Genomic DNA, 22538 nt, shown 5'->3' on the forward strand with positions numbered 1-22538 from the left:
GAAAATCAGGATCAGGTAAGGCAAATATTTGCACTCCATTTTTCATATGAAAGCTAAATTTTGAGACAGTTAAGTCACTTGCTGAAGGAGAATTGAAGTTCTGATGCTTTCAATCTTAGTAGGAATCATAATTTTTAAAGGACATTTAATTTTATCTCCCCAGATGCAAAGGCTTTGACCCAAGGCAGTTAGTTTCTAATCAACAGATTAGAAACTAATAGAGCTGGGAGAGGGTTGGGCATGTGCAGATTAACCAAGAGTCATAGACGTTTCAAGGCAGTCAGAGGTAACATAACATGGAGCAAAAGCAAAGCATTCAGAGTTCAGCCCACCGATCTTCCCAAGCTGTCACTTCTTTTCTTCTCTTTGCAGATTCAGCCCTTGTCCTCAACTGCACCTTACTTTCAGCCAGTAGTATTATGATGAATAGCAGTGTGACTGAATTCATTCTCCTTGGGCTGACACAGGATCCAGTAAAGCAGAAGGCAGTATTCGGGGTCTTCTTGATCTTTTACCTTGCGACACTGTTGGGGAACTTTCTCATTGTAGTGACTATTAAAACAAGCAGGACCCTTGGGAGTCCCATGTACTTCTTCCTGTTCTATCTGTCTTTTGCTGACGCCTGCTTCTCTACAACCACAGCCCCCAGATTGATTGTGGATGCCCTTGCTCAGAAGAAGACCATTTCCTACAATGAGTGCATGATTCAGGTCTTTGCAGCCCATTTCTTTGGGTGCATGGAAATCTTGGTGCTCATCCTCATGGCTTTTGATCGCTATGTAGCCATTTGTAAGCCCTTGCGATACACTACCATCATGAGCCGGCACGTGTGCAGCGTTTTGGTGATTTTAGCCTGGGTGGGATCTTGTATCCACTCTTCGGCACAAGTTTTCCTGGCTTTGAGGTTGCCTTTCTGTGGCCCCAACGTGATTGACCACTATTTCTGTGACTTGCAGCCCTTGTTGAAACTTGCCTGTATGGACACGTACATGATAAATTTGCTAGTTGTTTCTAACAGTGGGGCCATATGCACGGTGAGTTTCATAATCTTGCTTATCTCCTATGTTGTCATCTTGTACTCTCTGCGAAACCACAGTACTGAAGGAAGGCGAAAAGCCCTATCCACCTGCACCTCCCACTTTATTGTGGTTGTCTTATTTTTTGGTCCATGCATATTCATGTATACACGCCCCCCAACCACATTTCCAATAGACAAAATGGTGGCTGTGTTTTATACAATTGGGACGCCCCTGCTCAACCCTCTGATATATACCCTGAGGAATGTTGAAGTGAAAAATGCCATGAAAAAGTTATGGTGTAGCAAAGCATGACTTCTTTTGATACAGGGTATTTGGGGATTCTAATGTATTTTTCCTTAACAGCTGGTTTCTTTCATGTGCAGGAAAGATGAAATATTCTCATTGTGGGAAAAATCCATTAAAATTTTTAATTTAACTAATATTTTATATATTTAATTGACTTATTATGAATAAGTGTGAATAAATGCACATCCCTTTTTCAGAGAGGATGGCATTAGAATAGGATTACTTAAAATCCATAAACATTGTGAACCACCTGTGCTGGCTCTCAGTTGAATTCTTTTGACAGCTGGCCATATTCACATGATAATTTCTCTTCCTGTACAATTTGTCTTCAGAAAAAAATATACTGACTATTGGAAGAATGATTGTCTGTATGTGCGCGTGTGTGTGTGTGTGTGTGCGCGCACTAATCCTTTACAGATTTTATTGTTGTCCTTAAGAACTTGGATGTAGAGGTAATCCCTATGGAACCAGAGCTTAGAAATGAAGGTTGTGGTCTCGAGTTGGAGAAGATATTCTGAGAAAATTCTGTGGTGGAATCTGTGCCTCAGCTTGACTCACTGGGACATGGATGGACCCTCAAACTCCACGAAAAGCTGGAAACCTCAGTGAAAACCTGGACTGTCGCTGGAAAACTCTGTCAATGTTTGGTGAATGGTGGGAGAAGGAGAGTTTTACACTTGGCAGTGATGGGCGGTATCAGCCAGTGAACTGCTTTTTGGCAGGGTCCTTCTCTTTCATCTTCACAGATCAGGGTCAGTGAGGGGGTTTGGCAGCAGGAATATGCAGAAGGTTAAGGGGTAGAAGGGCGCTAGAAAACAATGTACAGTGTAGAGAAAGCAAAGGTGAAAGGAAAGTGGTAACTGTATCCAGGTGGGATAGAAGAAGCTTTGCCTTTTTATATTGGGGAATACTCATTGGGTATCTGAATGTTTGCAGGGAAAAAAAAATGCAGTTCCTGGGTCTCTATAAAATTGACCTAGATTAGCTTGACTTCTTTGGCTCTTCCATTTATTTGCATATCGGGACAACCCTTTATTTATTTATTTATTTATTTATTTATTTATTTAGGTTCCTAATACTATCTGAAAATTCAAATTTCCTATTCCTCAGGAGAACCCAGGATTGAAGGTGCTTTTCAATTTTGGGCTTCTGGTTTTGTAGGAGAATGTTTAAATACATATTTTCACTTTTGAAGTTAACCTAATTGATATGTGTAATAAACACCCTACCCCCATAACCACCACCACGTCCGCCACCACCACATCATAATCTCATAATTAAGTACCGTCATGTGATGCTGTTTCAGTGTCTGAACTTATAATTCCGACCAAATTGGAACCAAGAAGAATTACTTTAAGTGATATAGGCTAATGGGAAAATAATCCAATGACCTAAATAAGTATGTGCAATACCAACTGAAGACCAAATGTTATCATGTCCCATCAAAGATGCCCAAGACTCCTACATAGAAAGAGGTGGCAGAATAAATAGTTAAGTCCCAAAGAAGACATTCGTCAGAGCTCTCAGTGCCATATTTACAAGAGGCAATTATGTTTTATGTTCTAAGTGAAGACTCCCGATCTTCCTAATTTTGTGTCTTGCAGTTTCATTTCTGAAGCATTGGAATCTGGTCATGTGAAGGTTATACTTAGAACAATTGCAGAAATTTTCTTGTCATGCTTAGTTCATTTAGATGCCAGATTCTCTTAGATGTTAAATAAAGTCTCAGTTGGAAGGGGTGGGAGAACTTGCAGGGAACTGAAAGATCTTACTTGACCTGGTACCTTAACAAACTGCCTCACTGTCTCTTCTTCTGGTAAATGGTGAAAGCTTTTTATTTGCCTTCCTTTGGGGGGCTTTTTGTAGGCTCTCTAATTTTAGCGTCCTTGATGTGGAAAGATTTCTATTTCTTGTCATCACTGATGACCCCTTCTTAGCCCTTAGAAAGCCAGTGGTTCAGTTCCAAATTCTGTACTCTTCCCAGTGAACTCTTTTGGGCTGGTCCCTAAAAGATCTCTTTATGGCTTCTGTGTGGTAGTTTCTGGGAAACATCCAGGCATCTCTGCTCCCAAAGTGTTCTATTGATGAAGAAACATTTCTAACATAGGCTGATGTCAAACAGTCACCCTCATCTGATACCAACCAGTCTCTCTTCCTTCCTTGACTTTACTTACCTCAGTCTGCTCAGTGCACCCATATGGAGGGTCCCATGCTAGGTTCTCAGATTAGGGCTCCATCACACACGCACGTGCACACACACACACACACACACACACACCACACACACCCCTGGCGTGAGGGACAGACATACCTCTACAGTGAATTCTCTAAAGCTGTTGTCACAAATTACTCAGCCACTTTATAACCCGACCACGTTTATATCCTTTATGTAGTTGTAGCATACTTCTGTTGATCATTTCCTTGGTTTGGAAGTAGGCATAAGATGATTTAGGCACAAGTTCACATCCATTGTGTCTATTCAACATTTCAGTTTTAACACCTTGCTACATAAGAAAGGTTACATTGTAAACAATTTGTATGACCACTGGACCTGAAGAGAATTTATTTTCATTTGGAAAGTGATGGTAGACAGCACTGGAGGGGCAAAGATGGTGGAGCAGCAGGGTAGGTTTTTCTTTTCTCTCTCTCTTCCCTGAAATAGAGTTAGGTCATCACCAAACCATCTTGCACAACTAGAAAACAGATTTGAGGATTAACACCACAATCTGCAACATGAGGCACAGAACTCAGCAGGTACATGGTGCAGAGAGGTGAACTGGGTGAGAGAGAAGCTGTGGATAGTGGGGAGCTGTTTTTGCTTGTGGACAGAGGACAGAGACAGGGCGAGAGTACAGGAAATGCACTCCCCCTAAAAGCAGCTGATGAGGAAGAGAAAGAGTGGAAACACTCACAAGGACTGATCAAGAAAGGGAGAAAGGGAACTTAGAAAGAAAGGGTTTAATTACCATTTACAAACTGGGGTTTTATCAAGAAAGGATGCTGAATTTTGTCAAATGGTTTCTCCATATCTATTGACAGGTTCACGTGGTTCTTCTCCTTTCTCTTACTGATGTGATGTATCACATTGATGATTTGTTGAAATTGAGTCATCCTTGCATCCCAGGTATAAATCCCACTAGATCGTGGTGAATAGTTCTTTTAGTGTATTGTTGGATCAGGTTGGGTAGGATTTTGTTGAGAGGTTTTGCATCCATGTTCATGAGGGAAATTGGTCTGTAGTTCTCCTTTTTAGTTCTCCATTTAGTTCTCCATTTAGTTCTCCATTTCAAGGTAAATGCTGGCCTCATAGAATGCGTTTGGAACTTTTCCATCCATTTCCACTTTTTGGAACAGCTTCAAAAGAATAGGCATTAACTCTACTTTCAGTGTTTGGTAGAATTCCCCAGGAAAGCCATCCAGCCCTGGACTCTGGTTTTGGGGAGATTTTGATTACAGATTCAGTTTCTTTACTGGTTATGGGCTGCTCAAATTTTCTATTTCTTCCTATTTCAGTTTTTGTAGTTTATATGTCTCTAGGAATTTGTCCATTATTTTCAGATTGCCCAATTTATTGGCATATAATTGCTCATAATACTGTCTTAATATTGTTTGTATTTCTGCAGTGTTGGTTGTGATCTCTCCTCTTTCATTCTCCATTTGATTTATTTAGGTCCTTTCCTTTTCTTCCTGATGAAACTTGTTAGAGGTTTATCAATTTTAATTCTTTCAAAGAACCAACTCCTGGTTTCATTGATCTGTTCAACTTTTTTTTTTTTCATTTTGATACAATTGATTTCCACTCTAATATGTATTATTTCCTGTCTAATGCTGATTTGGGGTTTTATTTGCTGTTCTTTTCCCGACTCTTTTAAATATAATGCTAGGTTGTTTTTCTGGGACCTTTCTTCCTTGTTTAGGAAGGCATGCATTGCTACACAGTACCGTCCCTCTCATGACTGCCTTGGCTCTGAGCAGATTTTTTGCTGCGGTGTTATCATTTTCTTTGGCTCATATACTTTTTATGTACCTCTTTAACTTCTTGGTTCACCTATTCATTCTCTAGTAGGATGCTCTTTAGTATCCAAGTATTTGTTGTCTTTCCAAATTTTTTCTTGTGGTTGATTTTGAGTTTCACAGTGTTGTGGTCTGAAAATATACAAGGTATGATCTCAGTCTTTTTGTACTTATTCAGGGCTGATCTGTGTCCCAGTATGCGATATTTTCTGGAGAATGTTCCACGTGCACTGGAGAAGAATATGTGTTGTGCTGCCTTAGAATAGATTGTTCTGAATATATCTGTTATATCCAGTATGTCACTCAAAGGCTTTGTTTCTTTGTTGATTTTCCACTCAAATGATCTGTCGTTTGTTGTAATTTGGGTGTTGAAGTCCCCTACTATTATCGTATTATTGTCAATGAGTTCCTTTATATTTGTGATTAATTGATTTGTAAATTTGTGGTATCAAACCTTGGGGACATAAATGTTTACAATTGTTAAATCTACTTGGTAGATAGACACTTAATTATGATCTAATGCCCTTCTTCATCTCTTTACATTACATTGTTTATTTTATTCTTTATTTTGAAATCTAGATTTTCTGATATAAGACTGGCTACTCCAGCTTTCCTTTGGCAACCATTAGCATGATAGATGGTTCTCTATCTCCTAACTTTCAATCTGAAGGTGTCTTGAGTCTAAAATGAATATCTTGTAATCAGCATATAGATGGGTCTTGTTTTTTTTTTATCCATTCTTTTACTCTATGTCTTTGATTGCAGCATTTAGACCATTGACATTTAGAGTGAGTCCTGAACGATATGAACTTATTGCCATTGTGTTGTCTGTGGAGTTGGAGTTTCTGGTGGTATTGTCTTGTCCTTTGTAGTCTTTGTTGCTTTTGATCTTTTTTGTTTTGTTTCATCTTGTCTCCTCTCAGAGAGTTCCCCTTAAAATTTCTTGCAGGGCTGGTTTAGTGTTCACTAATTCCATCAGTTTTGTTTGTCTGGGAAACTTTTTATCTCTCCTTCTATTTTCAGTGACAACCTTGCTGGGTAACGAATTCTTGGCTGCATATTTTCTGATTCAACACGTTGAACATATTTTGCCACTCCTTTCTTGCCTGCCAAGTTTCTGCAGATAGGTGTGCTGCAAACCTGATCTGTCTTCCCTTGTAGGTTAAGGACTTTTTTTTTTCTCCCTTACTGCTTTCATGATTCTTTCCTTGCATAAGTATTTTGTGAACTTGACTATGATATGCCTTTTTGATGCTTGGTTTTTGTTGAATCTAATGGGAGTTTTCTGGGCTTCATGGATTTTGAGGTCTACTTTTCCATTATTATTTGCTCCCATGACCCTTCTACCCCCTTTCCCTCTCTTTGTCTTCTGGGACCCATATGATTTGGATGTTATTCCTTTTTAATGAGTCACTGAGTTCTCTCATCCTTATAATGTGCTCTTTTGCCTTAGTTTTCCTCTTTTTTTTTTTCTGCTTCATTATTCTCTATAATTTTGTCCTCTGTATCATGAATTTGCTGCTCTGCTTCATCCATCCTTGCCACCATAGCACCATTCGAGATTGAATGTCAGTAATAGCATTTTTAATTTCACCTTGACTGGAGCTTTCTTCTATTATTGCCACAAACAGGATTCTTTGTGTTTTTTGTTTTTTATTTTACCCTGGGTAGTATTCTTACAATTGTGATTCTAAATTCGTGTTCTGTCATCTTGCTTGTAACTGTGCTGATTAAGTCCCTGGTTGCCATTTCTTCCTTTTCTTTCTTTTGGGGTGAATTCCTTCGTTTCATCATTTTGAAGGAAGAAAAAGAATTAACAAAATAAAGTAAATAAATAAAAATTAAAAAATTAAAATCAACACAAAAAAAATCAAATGAAGGATGCTAGTCACAGGTGTGTTCTGATTGTTTATTGAAAGAAGTTTGATAGAATAGAGAGAAAAAGGAAAGAATAGTAGTGAAAAAAAGGCAAACAGTTGAAAATTTAAAATAATGAATACAATAACATAGAATAAAAAGAAATGAGGAAAGTGAAATCGATTTAAAAGTTTACAAAAACGTGAAAAATACAGTAGAAAAAACTGAAGAAAAATCTTTTCATAAAAATGGGAATAAGGATCATATTTTTCTCTTTCTGTCTTCACGAACAAGAAAATAAAATAAAATTAAATATAGAGAACAAACAGATGGGAGCTGGAGGGGTTGTGAGTTGGTGGATGAATAAATGGGCAAAGGACATTGAGGAAGACACTTGTTGGAATGAATACTGGATGCGAGATGTAGGGGATGAATCACTGGATTCTACTCCTGAAATTATTAGTGAACTATATGCTGACTAAATTGCATGTAAATTAAAAAATATAATGTGGTACATACAATGCAGTCATAGCATTAAAATGAATGAAATCTTACCATTTACAAAAACATGGATGGACTTAGAGTGTCCATAAGCTAAATAACTCAGACAGAGGAAGTCAAATAGCACATGATTTCACTCATATGTGGAATTTAAGAAATAAGGCAAATGAACAAAGAAAGAAAAAAGATAAGAAACACCCCAGACTCTAAAATACAGAGTAGAAAATGCTGGTTGCCAAAGGGAGGTGGGTAGCTGGTGAAATAGTAAAGGACATCAAGAGGAGAGAAGATACTCCAGAGGTAGCCAGTCTATGACACTTGTGATGAGCACTGAGTAATGTGTAGAATTGCTCAATAACAAAAGTGCATTTCATTGTTAAGTACAACTTGAATTGATTTAAAAATAAAAAAAATATTTTAAAAATGTCTTAATTTCCATATTCTTTCTCTTCTCTCTTTACCTACTGACTCAACTGACTTCAAAATATTTAGAAATTTTAATGAGTAGGTTTCATTGTAATTTTATATTTTATGAGTCTCATTAAGATTTATTGTATTATATCTAAGAGTGACATTCTCTAGAATGAGAAAGAGGGGTAGGTTTAGAACCTTGCTTAAAGTGACAGAGACAAAAATAGTGAAGCTAGAATTCAATTATATCACATGTGGTTTAACCTGTACATGGGCTCTGAGTTTTGTAGGGTTAGAAAAGATTTGGTCTAAAGAGCAGAGCATTTGGGAACTTTCAGTGATCTATACCTGCTTGCTTTTTCTGTAGGGCAGGGACAGGAGTGGAGCACTCAGTAAATGAAGTGAGATGTGTCCCTTAGGACAGACTGGAGGGGGAGAAGAGCTCTGGGGACAGAATCTGCCCACTGACAGTCTTGTTCAAAATCCTTGGCACTGTGGTTTGCTGTGGTCAAGGATTGACTGAGTTTATCCCTTGGGGTTGGGTGGGAAGGGCAGAGTCCTTGTCCCTTCAAAGGCTCAGCATTTGTGAATGTCTATGAAATCTCTATAAATATCTGGTGGAGGAGGAAGAAATGTTAATTCATGTGCTCTTCCAGGGTTTTTTTTGGGGGGGGTGTTACAGAGCTGCTTTTAGAGATGTTCCTATCATAGAATAGTGGGGATGTTTCCTTTTTATTCTCCTAAGTTTTAAGAATAGAAGTGAGAAATTTTCTGCTGATATTACAGCTCTAACTCAGGCCTTCTAGGAAAGACTGGCTATCCGTGGAGTATCTCCTCTCTCCACAGACCCTGCACTGGAAAGCTGAGTAAATCTATTGGATGTACGGTTTACATGTTGCACACTTACTGCACATGATTCATCTTCAAAGTAAATCCGAATTGCGAGAGCAAATCGAGGAGCTCTCTATTGGATCGCATCTCCTTTACGAGCAATAAGGTAAGTTTTCAAACTCAAGTAAACTATGTTCTTTTCCTTGCCTCCCATGCAGGGCTGGGTTTTAGGGCAGTTGCCATGATATAATTCTGTCTCCTGAGAAGCTTGAAGCTCCAGGAACATATTTGTCTTAGTGATGAGAGGATCTGAATGTGTCAGGGCTCCCAGCTTTCGCTGGTCTCTGCTTGATGTGTCACCGTCTCAGGAGAAAATTTTTAAAAATATAATTTGTTTTCAAATAAAAAACATGGAATGCTTTATGAATTTGCTTTATGATCCTTGCGCAGGGGCATGCTATCTTTGTGCGTTCCAATTTTAGGAATTGTGCTCCGAAAGTGAGCACACTCGGGACCAATTCCTTGGAAAGGGGTGGTTATATTCGAGGGGGCAGAGGTATAGTACCCTATACATGTGGGTTTCTTTGTCTTTTAATTGATTAAATAAGCATCTGACCCTCTATTTATTTACCTATTTATGTATTAAAATTAAATGTTTGTTTATTTTTTTTTTGAGAGAGAGAGAGAGAGGAGAGAGAGAGAAAGGGATAATGAGTGAGGGAGAGAAGGAGAGAGAGAGAATCCTAAGCAGGCTGTCAGTGGAGAGCCCAATGCTGGGCTTGATCCCGTAAACCCCGAGATCATGACTTGAGCTGAAACCAAGAGTCTGACACATAACTGACTGAGCCACCCAGGCACCCCCTATACTTTTGAATTTCTTATGTATAAGGCTTAATGTTAGGAAAAAGGATTGGATTGTATACTGACCGTACACCGTCATTATGCATTGGCACTGTTGATAACATGATTCTATTATATACTGATTGTTCTGCCAGTCGTGATACTAAAGTTGTCTGTCCAGACCCACTGTCACCCCTGCTTACAGCTAAGAATTATATTCTCTTTCTGCTGTTGGGGTAAGGGGTATATATGGAGTGGAGGAATGAGAAGCAAACTCTCTCGTGAAATCCAAGACAAGTACTCTTTATCCCTAACAAGATTCTTTGCTCAACCTTACACCGTGGGCTTAAATGATAAATGTGAACATAAATAAATATAAACATAAATAAACAGAAACATAAATATGAATATAAATTCTGCTCTCTTTTTTAATCCCTCTTCAATTTGCATCCATTTGAGAGTCAGGATACATACTGGGCATGGCAGTGCTTTTCTTCTCTACTGGTTCATGGTTTCTGGCTTTATGCCGGCCCCACCCAAATGAAAGGAGTCTGATGCTTTGCTTGGCAGGGCTGGTGAGGTGTGGACTGTTTGAGAAGGAGAGATTTCCATGGAGCACAAAGGTTTGAGTTCTGGTACTGGTTGCTTTTTGGATGCTCTCTGCTAAGCTGCTTCCCAGCCTAGTCTGAAGTGCACTGAATAGAACAATGTGAAATTCCCTTATGAGATTTAAAAATCAAATGAACAAAGAAATTAGAGGAAGAAAAAAGAAAGAAGGCTATAGTCAAGGTGTGCATGATCCAATAAATACACACACACACACACACACACACACACATTTTAACAGTTGAAGGCCATTAGCGAGAAAGTTGTTTGGGAAAACCTGGAAGGCTCTGGTGAGGAGATGAGCAGGGTACTCTGGACACAGGAAGCAATGGAAGGTGGAAGTTTATCAGATGAAGGTCATTTAGCCACTAAGAAATGTTGAAAATGTAGGGAATGAGATAGTAAGGACATATTCAGGAGGGACAGCAAGTGTCAGGCATGGCTGGAACACACATTAGCAGAAGCCCTGGGAGGAAAGGTGGTAAGCAAGACTATGGTACAGTGTTTGAGGACTTTGAAAGTCATGGTGAGTATTTCAGCCTTTGCACTTGAAAACCACAGTAACCCTTTAATCTTAAGATTCATCATAGTTTTAGAATGTCCACTTTTCCTTTTGAAGTTGTAGCTAGGAGATAAAAAGAGGAGAGGATAGAGAGCAAGGAGAAGAGGGAATTTCTGAAATTGTGCCCTTTCTTTCTGTATAGAAACATAGAGGGTCCACTTAAAGAACTGTAGGATTGACCATTTGCAATACTGACGTTCATGAGATACCAGCCCGATTTTGTACTATGTATGAACTAATAATGCTCACAGTGAAAACTCACGTAGTTATCTCCCTTAACATGTTATTTTTCTTCAACAAAATGGTGTGAGACATTTTATTTAGAATTTTATGAGTATTAGACACTGTGTGAAAGGAGTTTTTATGTCCCATGTTTTGAGAATCTAAACTGATCCTGTTTTTAGATCAGTGAAAATACTCTGTATGATATTACGATGATGGATGTATGTTACTAATATTTACTGAAACTATAAAGTACCAACCCAAGAGTGAACCTTGGGGTAAACGTTGGACTCTGGGTGATGAGGATGTGTCACGGTAGGCTCATCAGTTCTGGGAAATGTGCCATTCTGGTGGGCGATGTTGGTAATGGCAGGGGTGATATTTGGGTGGCAGCTAGGGACCTTATGGGGAATCTCTGTACCTGTGTCTTGGTGTTGCTGTGAATGTAGCACTGCTCCAAAAAAATTAAGTCTTAGCAACACAAAGAAACTAAAAAGCAACAACGACCAAAAGATCTTATCAAAGCTGAGAGGAGGTGTGTGATTTTGCTGCCTCCTCCCCGCCCCCCACAGAGACAGCTGAGAGGGAGCCCACCTGCTTCTCCTCTGAGAGGGGAAGGGACAGGTCTGGAGTCACCACTGAATCATACTTGGGATGCCTGCTGGGCCAGTTCGTTCTGCTGGGGCCACAGTGGATCCACCTGTATGCTGCCCATTGAGTTTCTAAGTGAATTCAAAGATGGATGTCTTCAGTGCAACCCTGACATCTTGAAGGGAGCAGGCACCTCATTCCAGATAAGCCCAAATCCAACTGGACTATGTTTAGAAAACTAGATGACTAAATTCTGATAAACAGCTGAATGAGTTTGTCCTTCTGTGCTGAATAAATCTTAATAAAATCAGCTCTCATATCTTGTATATCTACAAATCTCATACTTGACTGCAAAAATATGTTCAAATTTCATAACGTGGCTTCCATGGCCTTTGGCAGAGACGAAACCCTACTTTTCCACGTTTTTCTACTATGACACTAGAATCAGTCTAAACCAGAGGTTTCATATTGATCTTCTCTCTTTGTCCCATCACCCCCATTAAAACGTTGGTTGGTTTCTCTCATGTCAAATGCTCTCACCCCTCTGATTTTTGTATCTTTGGATCACAAACTCTTTACAACCAAGGTTATATTTTATTTCTAGTCTCATGTCATCATGGTTCACATATAGGGAAGCTGTTTGCACTTTGTATTTGTTTTTTAGTATTTGTATTTATTTTTAACATTTATTCATTTTTGAAAGACAAACAGAGACAGAGTGTGAATGGGGAAGAGGCAGAGAGAGAGGGAGACACAGAATTTGAAGCAGTCTCTATCTAGGCTCCAAGCTGTCAGCACAGAGCCAGATGCGGGGCTGGAACTCACGGACTGCAAGATCATGACCTGAGCCGAAGTCAGCTGCTCAACCGACTGAGCCACCCAGGCACCCCTGTTTTTTAGTATTTATGAACGATATTTGGAGTTGCCATTACCAGCTCCTGATCACCAGGAACAAATTAGCAGGAACCACAGTGCCCAGATGATTTCAGTTACTCGGGGAAGGAAATATGTGTGAAAAACAGTTGTGCAGATGGTATGGGTAAATGAACAGGTAGATTAATATTCTGGTAATTTTAATAATCATAATGGAATGTTGATACTAGTAATCATAATGAAAGAACCATTCCAATCGCAGTTACTAAATACGTGCATCTCTTCTGCGTCGTACATACTGAATTATTTAGCCTTCACAGAAACCCTAAAAATTAGATTATTTTAATCTTCATGTCTACAGAAGAAGAATAAGTAGCACAGAGTTATGTAGGGACTTGTGAAATATGGCATCATACTGCACAGTGGGTGGGGTATGAATCCTGGCGGTGTGGCTTCAGCCTGGATGCTCTGTCATTGTGCTAACCTACCTCTCTGCTCTGCTTTAGGGGATTTGCATCTTAGGGAACCTGGTTTAGAACTTGAATTTCTTCAATCAAATCTATAGTTCATCTCTTAACATAACCCTGAGTTTTTCACTGACCCATTTATCCTTTAGGAATTTTTACTCTTCTCTTTGCAGATGGTTTCTATTCTTCTAATACCAATCACATAGTCCCTTACATAATTAATGCTTTCATCTATGCATATCTTAAAACTCATAAATCATTAAGAACAGGTGAGTATTTTGCCCATTCTTTGCAATAAGTCCAGATAATTGTGATTTGATATTTAAAATCAAAGATAATTATGGAATTCTGAGAGAAGGGAACAGGCAGTACAATTTTAAAATGTTTTGAAACAAACACTAAATTAGAATGGGGAAATGGACAGCTTGTAATAAAAGAAAAGGAAAAAAAGTCATAGAAAAGGGAAAAAGTAAAATCATAATAGGGAAAGTAGCAGAGGCGGGGACTTACATAATTCTCGCTTATTATAAGCTGGATCTTTTTCTCATTTTATCTGCAGTGTAACCATGTTATGTGTAAAGTAGCTTTCCCCAGCTAGTAAAGAGTGGAGCTGAGATTTGAACCCAAGACATCTGACTACAGCAACTGTGTTCTTGACCAAGAAATGTAGTTATTTTCTTGATGAATAGCCATCACAGATAAAATATCAAGATTGCAAAATATGAACTGAACAAAGATAAAAAATTCTCATAAAAGCAATATTTTCATTAAAAATGTAGTAACAGTGTAAAATGTGGTTGGTGATAAAAATGTATGTGCATATAACAAAATACAATTGTTTTCTACTAACCAAATGAGAGAATAAGATCGTGTCATAAAATAACCTTTCTTGTTTGTTTGCATGTTCATCAGCTTTTTTGCAAAATCATCAACCTTGAAATATTGACCATATATGTATATAGTAAAAGGATGTAGAGATGCACACATTTGTAAATATACTTAGAGAATGTTTCCTAAAAGACATTTCTAAAAGAAAACCAAAAGTAGTTATTTCTGGAGAGTAGGAGTATAAATTCAATAGTTTGGAGACAGTTTTAAATATTCTTTTATTCTTCTGTGTCTTTTGAATAATGAATGATAGACATGAATTATTTCATCATAAAATATAGTTAATAAATGGACACAAAATGTTGAGAAACATTTTTAATAATTATCAACAGCATGATGATCTCTAGCATTTGGGACAACAACATCATACTTGGGAAATTACTTTAAGTTGTTATCTATGTGACTCAAAATTGGAAACTATATAAATAACTCAAAGGACAAATGTTCAAAGAGATGCCACTTATGAAACTTTATACAATGTCACGTAATTAAATTAACAGTTAAACTAATGATAAGTATAATGACATGGGAGGAAGTGTTATAATAATTCAAGTCAAAATCAGGACACAAAATGATATTATATGGTGATTTCAGTGACAAACTCAACATGTTATGAACAAAAACTTGAAATAGAACAATCATAACAGTATGTTGGAATTATGGGATACTTTTCAGATGAAATTTTTAGAAGCATGCTGGTTACTTCAGGGTAAAATGTACATCTCTGAGTAACAACAGGCATCATTTAGATTATAGGCATCATTAGGAATTTTATAGCATGTTGAATTCACAGGCAGAGATGCCCAATATTCTGAGTTTAGTCCCACAGTACAGTCAAGAGGGTAAACAGTTTCCCTCAATTATGTCAACTTCAAAGGTGTCCCGACATTTGTTATGTAATGGCGTCAGTAAAACTGACGTTGATCAAGGGAGCTTAAGATTGTCAAAACAGATTTTTATAAAGCATATTTCATCCAACATACTGATGGAGTCAGAGATAAAGGGATTAGGGGCCCAAAAATGAGTGAACTGAACAGAGAATACTTTCTTCCAGAGGGATTTTCCAACAAGTTAATTATAGTGGAATAGTGTTTTCCAGATTTCAAAGCACATAGATAAAAAAATGCATAACACATGAGATATATGTGTGCATCTGTGTGCATATACAATCTTTTAATTCTTAAGGAAACTCAGGATCAGCTAAGGCAAATATTTGCACTCCATTTTTCATATGAAAGCTAAATTATAAGACAGTTAAGTCACTTGCCCAAGGACAGTTCAAGTTCTGCAGTTTTCAGTCTTGGTAGGAATCATAATTTTTTAAGGACATTTAATTTTTACTCCCCAAATGCAAAGGCTTTGTTGACCCAAGGCAGTTAGCTTATGAATCAACAGATAGCTCTGGGAGAGGCTTGGGCATCTGCGGATTTACCAAGAGTCAAAGAGGATTGAAGGCAGTCAGAGGTAACATGACATGGAGCAAAAGCAAAGCATTCAGAGTTCAGCCCACCGATCTTCCCAAGCTGTCACTTCTTTTCTTCTCTTTGCAGATTCAGCCCTTGTCCTCAACCGCACCTTACTTTCAGCCAGTAGTATTACGATGAATAGCAGTGTGACTGAATTCATTCTCCTTGGGCTGACACAGGATCCAGTAAAGCAGAAGGCAGTATTCGGGGTCTTCTTGATCTTTTACCTTGCGACACTGTCGGGGAACTTTCTCATTGTAGTGACTATTAAAACAAGCAGGACCCTTGGGAGTCCCATGTACTTCTTCCTGTTCTATCTATCTTTTGCTGATGCCTGCTTCTCTACAACCACGGCCCCCAGATTGATTGTGGATGCCCTTGCTCAGAAGAAGACCATTTCCTACAATGAGTGCATGACTCAGGTCTTTGCAGCCCATTTCTTTGGGTGCATGGAAATCTTGGTGCTCATCCTCATGGCTTTTGATCGCTATGTAGCCATTTGTAAGCCCTTGCGATACACTACCATCATGAGCCGGCACGTGTGCAGCGTTTTGGTGATTTTAGCCTGGGTGGGATCTTGTATCCACTCTTCGGCACAAATTTTCCTGGCTATGAGATTGCCTTTCTGTGGCCCCAACGTGATTGACCACTATTTCTGTGACTTGCAGCCCTTGTTGAAACTTGCCTGCATGGACACTTATGTGACAAATTTGCTAGTTGTTTCCAACAGTGGGGCCATATGCACGGTGAGTTTCATAATCCTGCTTATGTCCTATGTTGTCATCTTGTACTCTCTGCGTAACCACGGTACTGAAGGAAGGCGAAAAGCCCTTTCCACCTGCACCTCCCACTTTATTGTGGTTGTCTTATTTTTTGGTCCATGCATATTCATATACACACGCCCACCAAACACATTTCCAATAGACAAGATAGTGGCTGTGTTTTATACAATTGGGACACCCTTGCTCAACCCTCTGATCTATACACTGAGGAATATGGAAGTGAAAAAAGCCATGAAGAAATTATGGTGTAGCAAAGTATGACTTCTCTTGATACAGGATATTTAGGGATTCTAATGTATATTTCCTTTTTTTTTCTAATGTATATTTCCTTAAGAGATTGGTTTTCCTTCATGGACAGGAAAGATGAAATATTCTCATTGGGGGAAAATCCATTAAGGAATTTTAATATCACTAATATTTTATATATTTAATTGAATTATCATAAATAAGTATGAATGAATATACATCCTTAATTCTGAGAGGATTGCATTAGAATAGGATAACTTAAAGTCTGTAACCATTTTGAACCACCTTGCTGGCCCTTAGTTGAATTCTATTCACCTATGGCCATATTTACATGATAATTTCACCTCCTGTGCAATTTGTCTTCAGAAAGAAATGCACTGATTAGTGACAGAATGACTGTGTAGTGTGTGTATGTGTGTGCACACACTAATTCTTTACAGATTTTATTCTCGTCCTTAAGAACTTGGACATAGAGCTAATCCATATGGAACTGGAACTTAGAAATGAAGGTAGTGGTCTTGACTACCTGGGACTTAGCGATGATGTTATGAGAAATTCTGTGGTGGAATCTGTGCCTGAGCCTGACTCACTGGGGCATCTACATGGATGGACCCTCAAACTCCCAGAAAAGCTGGAAACCTCAGTGAAAACCTGGACTGTCACTGGAAAAAACTCTCAACGTTTGGTGAATGGTGGGAGAAGGAGAGTTTTACACTTGGCAGTGATGGGCGGTATCTGCCAGTCAGCTGCTTTATTGGCAGGGTCCTTCCCCTTCATGTTCACAGAGAAGGGGCAATGTGGGTGTTTGGCAGCACGAATATGCAGAAGGGTGAGGGGTAGAAAGAGGGCTGGAGAACTATGTACACTGTAGAGACAGAAAAGGTGAATGGAAAGTGGTAAGGTTAAGAAAATATGTTTATTAGTGCTCAGAAAGCTGTGGAAATTCTCTTCTCATGCTTAGATCATAGAGATCCCAGATTCCCTTAGATTTTAGATAAGGTCTCAGTTGGGAGGGGTGGGAGAAGTGGTCAGGGGACAGAAAGGTCTTACTTGACCTGGTACCTTAACAAACTGGCTCACTGTCTTTGCTTCTGAAAAATCTTGAAATCCTTTTATTTGCCTTCCTTTTGGGGGCTTTTTGTAGGCTGTCTAATTTTAGTATCCTTGATGTGGGAAGAAGGTTTCTATTTCTTATGATAACTGATGACTCCTTGTTAGCCCTCAGAAAGCCAGTGGTTACCTTCCAAATTCTGTACCCTTCCCAATGAACTCTTTTCAGCTGGTCCCTAGAAGATCTCCTTACAGCTTCTCTGTGGCATCTATCTAGTTGTAGGATACTTCTGTTGACCATTTCCTTTGGTTTGGAAATAGGCATAAGGTGATTTAGACACACAGTTCACATCCATTGTGTCTACTCAACATTTCAATTTTAACTCCTTGCTACATGAGAAAGGTTACATTATAAATAATTTCTGTGAACACTGGACCCCAAGATAATTTATTTTCATTTAGAAAGTGATTGTACATTACTCTGAAATGAGAAATATTTACTTCTTTTCACATAAAAGCTAAAATTTTAAGAATAAAAATTTGTATAATATAACCTTATCTGTAAATGAGAAAGACTTCAAATGAACTGGGTGGAGATTGACCTTGGGAAGGAGTAATGAAGAAAGGCGAAAGGGAGTCACTCCAAGTATAGGAACAAGAGAAATGAAAGGAAGACAGAAAATAAGTCTTTTCATTGGTCATAAGGAAAAATGACTTCATCAAAGTTTCAAGATGCCTCTTATAAAATCCTTCTGTGATTTCAGTGACGAGGAGAGATGTGTCTGTTCTCTCCTCTCTACATTTAGGTTGGAATCCTGTGCAAACAAAAAGACCTCAGCATCCGGGACAGAATCATCACTAGGGTTCAACAGACAATGGGCATAGTTAGTATTGAGGTAATTATAGCATCAGCCTCTTCAAATAGCTGGACAACTGAGGAGGGTCTGTAGGAATCTAACAGGTGATAGGTAGTTACAGAGTTCTGTAGGGTATCATAGAGATCTGTCACCCTCGTCCTTTCTTCACCCCATGAATCAGAAGGGGTGGATCAGGTTAGAAGCTAGAATAATAGGGTTTGAACAGTAAAACACAGTTAAGGAATAATGGCAGTGTCTTAGGTCCCCTGAGCTTCTAAGCTGACCTGCAGTACCTAAAAAATTAAAATAAAAATTTCCAGAAGAAAGACAGGATTTTTTAGCTGGGAATTCCAGCAAAAGTGCTGAGATTGCATATTCTATGGGTCAGACACCTCTCCCTGAAACAATCACTGTGGTAAAACAACAAAAAGTTCTCTGTGTTCAGATCCAGGTGGATGGGTGACTCTATGATCTTCTCTGGGACCTCTCAGGTGTTTGGGTTCGATTAGCTATAGTCTGATCCGATATGATCTTGAATGGGACGGTGGTGCTCTTTCCCTGGTGGCCTGTCGTCCAGCATGCTAATCCGGGGTTGTTCTCATGGCAGAAGTGTCTCAGAGAGCAAATGAAAGTGCACAAACCTCTTGAGGCAGAGGCTCAGAACGGGCGTTCTGTTGGGGTGTCTACCACGTTCTATCGGTCAAAGTGAGTCACAAGGACTTCCCAGACTCAGAAAGGGAAGGTCTGCAAAGTTACAAGGAAACCAGTGTAGATACAGGGAGGCTAATAACTGTGGGCCCAGTGTAATAATTCTGGCCCAAATGCTTACCACGTGCCAGGGAATTTTCAACGTGTTTTGTAGAATATAATTGATTTCATCCTTAGCGGTGCCTATACTATACTCTATGTCTTTGTTCATGCTGGTCCCATTACCTGGAATGTCCTTTACTTTGGCTAACTTGGAAACACCTTACTCATGTTTCAGGCTCAACTTCAATGTCATCTCTTCTAGGAAGCTTTTCATGGCTCAGCCAAAGGCTCTTTATTTACACTCCGTTAGTACTTGTGTAAATTACTTCTCAACATGTTCATCACATTATGTTGAATTTAATTAATTTGTGTACCTTTCCATGGCTTTTACATTTCCTATCTCCAGAGAATTGGCATAGAGGAATTTAGAAGCGTGGGGTTAAACTGGGCTTTCAACTAGGCTTAGAAATTTATCTGGAACAATTCACCTGATCTCTTTGTATCTCAGGTAGCTCATCTGCCAAATGGGAGCACAACGGTAGTGAATGTATAGATTTGTGGCAAAGATGAGATGAGTTAACATTGATAAAGTGCTTAGGGAAGTGCCCATGATATGATAAATGCACAATACCCTTCATTATTATTGCTTATATTTGCATGATCACAATACACATAATCAGTAATGTTTCAATAAGCTGAAACATTTTTAAAACTCTTCGAGGAACTTAAAAAGCGGATGTCGTCTTTCCGAAACAATCAAGATGATGTTCTGAAAAATATTGCTTAGAGAAATTAGTTGAAAGGGTTCAAACATGGGACTGAGCAGGATATATATTTAGTGCTTCACTGACAAGTTACACCAGGGAAAGTTAAGTCACTCACAGGAAAAGTTTCCCTTCTTCTCTCATTTCCCAGCTTCCTTTCAGTTGGGCGCAAGTGATTTTATCTGCCTGGCCCCTGTGGATTACTACAGCTTTGTGATATATTTGCTCTTGGTTCTTCTCCCCCTTCCCCCCTCCCCGTCCCCCCAAATCTTTGACCATTCTCACATATATATTCAACCGCATGGAGTTTAGAATCAGTTTGTCAGTTTCCATGAATATCATCTCCAGAGATTTTGATTAGGAGCTCACTCAGTGTGTCAATTAATTGCGAAAAGTTAACAACTTTCAAATGTGAGTTTCTCCTATCATGAATCGTAGAACTCACCTCACTCAGTTGTCATATGTCTTTTTGTGAAGACGTTTAGTCTGCTTTTTGTAATTTTTGTTACATCTCTTAGTTTGATGATGAAGACCATTTATTTTATTTTTTTAAACTTGTTTATTATGCTTACATTTGGAAGTAATATTGTGCTTATTTTTGACCAAGATTTTTAATAAACACTATAATATGTCTGTTGATTGTGTTGGTTTTGCTAAGTAGATGAACACATCACCCAGCAATGAATTCTGTTGCTTCATTTTCGGTTCTGATTGCCTTATTTCCTTTTTACTGTTACTTCATTGGCTGACACAGAATTTCCAAAGTGACAGCCAACGGACTGGAATTCACCTGAAAGTTTGTAAATTTGTTTGATCCCAAATTGTTGTTTAGAAGAAGATTTTACCAACCTTTAAAAAAATTAGCCATCAACATATTCAAATCATTAAAAGTTATATGAAATATGGATGCCTGGGGCGCCTGGGTGGCTCAGTCGGTTAAGCGACCGACTTCAGCTCAGGTCATGATCTCGCGGTCCGTGTGTTCAAGCCCCGCGTCGGGCTCTGGGCTGACAGCTCAGAGCCTGGAGCCTGTTTCAGATTCTGTGTCTCCCTCTCTCTCTGACCCTCCCCCGTTCATGCTCTGTCTCTCCCTGTCTCAAAAATAAATAAACATTAAAAAAAAAAAAGAAATATGGATGCCTGATTTGTCTTAAAAATCTGAGTGTGGGGCAAATTTGGATGTATGCTCCCCATAGGGTGACAACAGAGCAGAGCTTAGTCTGGGCAGACTCTAATAGGGGACAGGATTTGCTCCCTTTCGGTAGGGAACAAATGTTTTACATTTCTTCTTAAACATCTTTGCACAATTTGACTTTACTCAATTTTTAAAATCTTCCTGGTGTCTGTAGGTATATGAGGTTGAGAACTTGGCATTAAGACTCTTAGTAAAATATATAATAATAGCAGTTATAGAAGATGGCCTTATTTCTTATTTCTGAATTTAATGGATTACTCTTCTTTTTTTCTTTTTTTTTTTTTCTTTCTTTCTTTCAACGTTTATTTATTTTTGGGACAGAGAGAGACAGAGCATGAACGGGGGAGGGGCAGAGAGAGAGGGAGACACAGAATCGGAAACAGGCTCCAGCCTCTGAGCCATCAGCCCAGAGCCCGACGCGGGGCTCGAACTCACGGACCGCGAGATCATGACCTGGCTGAAGTCAGACGTTTAACCGACTGCGCCACCCAGGCGCCCCTAATGGATTACTCTTCTAATTAACCAGGACATTTTCTTTAGGCTTCTGGAACACACCCTTTCATCAAGTTAAAGAGATTCATTTTCCTTTTAGTTGGTTGTGCTTCAATTATAATTCAGTTTAAAAATTGACATCTCAGAAAGAGCCCCTTTTGCTTTTAACTTTATTATTAGAGTTATATAAATATAACTTTATTATTAGAATATCCTGGTACCAGAAATCAGTAAACTAAAGATTGTATCGGAAAGCAGAATATGTAAAAAATTTCCAGACCTTATGTGATAAAATGTATTTAATGAGAAATAGAGGCATGCTGTGACCTGAGAACTTATTTAATCATCTATAAAAAAGATGTGAGGGGCCCTGGGTGGCTCAGTCGGTTAAGCGTCCGACTTCGGCTCAGGTCATGATCTCACGGTCCGTGGGTTCGAGCCCCGCGTCGGGCTCTGTGCTGACAGCTCAGAGCCTGGAGCCTGTTTCACATTCTGTGTCTCCCTCTTTCTCCGACCCTCCCCTGTTCATGCTCTCTCTCTGTCTCAAAAATAAATAAATGTTAAAAAAAAATAAAAAAAAATAAAAAAATAAAAAAGATGTGAACAAACTGGCAGGTAACCCTAAATTATAAGTTGGCACAGTCACCAAAAGCTCTCAACAATAGAATAAGAAACATGAAACTAAAGCTAGCATCGCACTGTTTCTTTGATTGACGTTTATCAAGGTATCAAATCTCATACATCACAAAATATGAAGTCTTGGACCTCATTCCGAGGACGTTCGTAGTGTTTATATTATGTGACTCTAATAAAATAAAGATTATCCTAGGCTTTTTCAAAGACCCAAGCCATCACATTGTTGTGGATTTTTCTTCTGTATTGATACATGGAAAAAAAAATGAAAAACTATAAAACTAGGAGGAGTACTTTACTGTGAAATAAAGATAT

General features: G+C 38.8%; 2 protein-coding genes and 1 non-coding gene across 3 annotated transcripts; 2 read left to right on the forward strand and 1 right to left on the reverse strand.

The window, feature by feature from the left end:
• Positions 1-419: 419 nt before the first annotated feature.
• On the forward strand, positions 420-1331 carry LOC115525599 (olfactory receptor 4C11-like). Its single transcript, XM_030332846.1, has one exon. The coding sequence runs from the start codon at positions 420-422 to the stop codon at positions 1329-1331; it is 912 nt and encodes a 303-aa protein (XP_030188706.1).
• Positions 1332-9343: 8012 nt separating this feature from the next.
• On the reverse strand, positions 9344-9445 carry LOC115526601. Its single transcript, XR_003972657.1, has one exon. It is a non-coding gene; the product is annotated as a U6 spliceosomal RNA (small nuclear RNA).
• A 6140-nt stretch (positions 9446-15585) lies between these two features.
• On the forward strand, positions 15586-16497 carry LOC115525678 (olfactory receptor 4C11-like). Its single transcript, XM_030332965.1, has one exon. The coding sequence runs from the start codon at positions 15589-15591 to the stop codon at positions 16495-16497; it is 909 nt and encodes a 302-aa protein (XP_030188825.1). The 5' UTR covers positions 15586-15588.
• The last annotated feature ends 6041 nt before the right edge of the window (positions 16498-22538 follow it).

This window comes from Lynx canadensis, chromosome D1, assembly GCF_007474595.2.
Source record: "Lynx canadensis isolate LIC74 chromosome D1, mLynCan4.pri.v2, whole genome shotgun sequence".
NCBI classification, from domain to species: Eukaryota; Metazoa; Chordata; class Mammalia; order Carnivora; family Felidae; genus Lynx; species Lynx canadensis.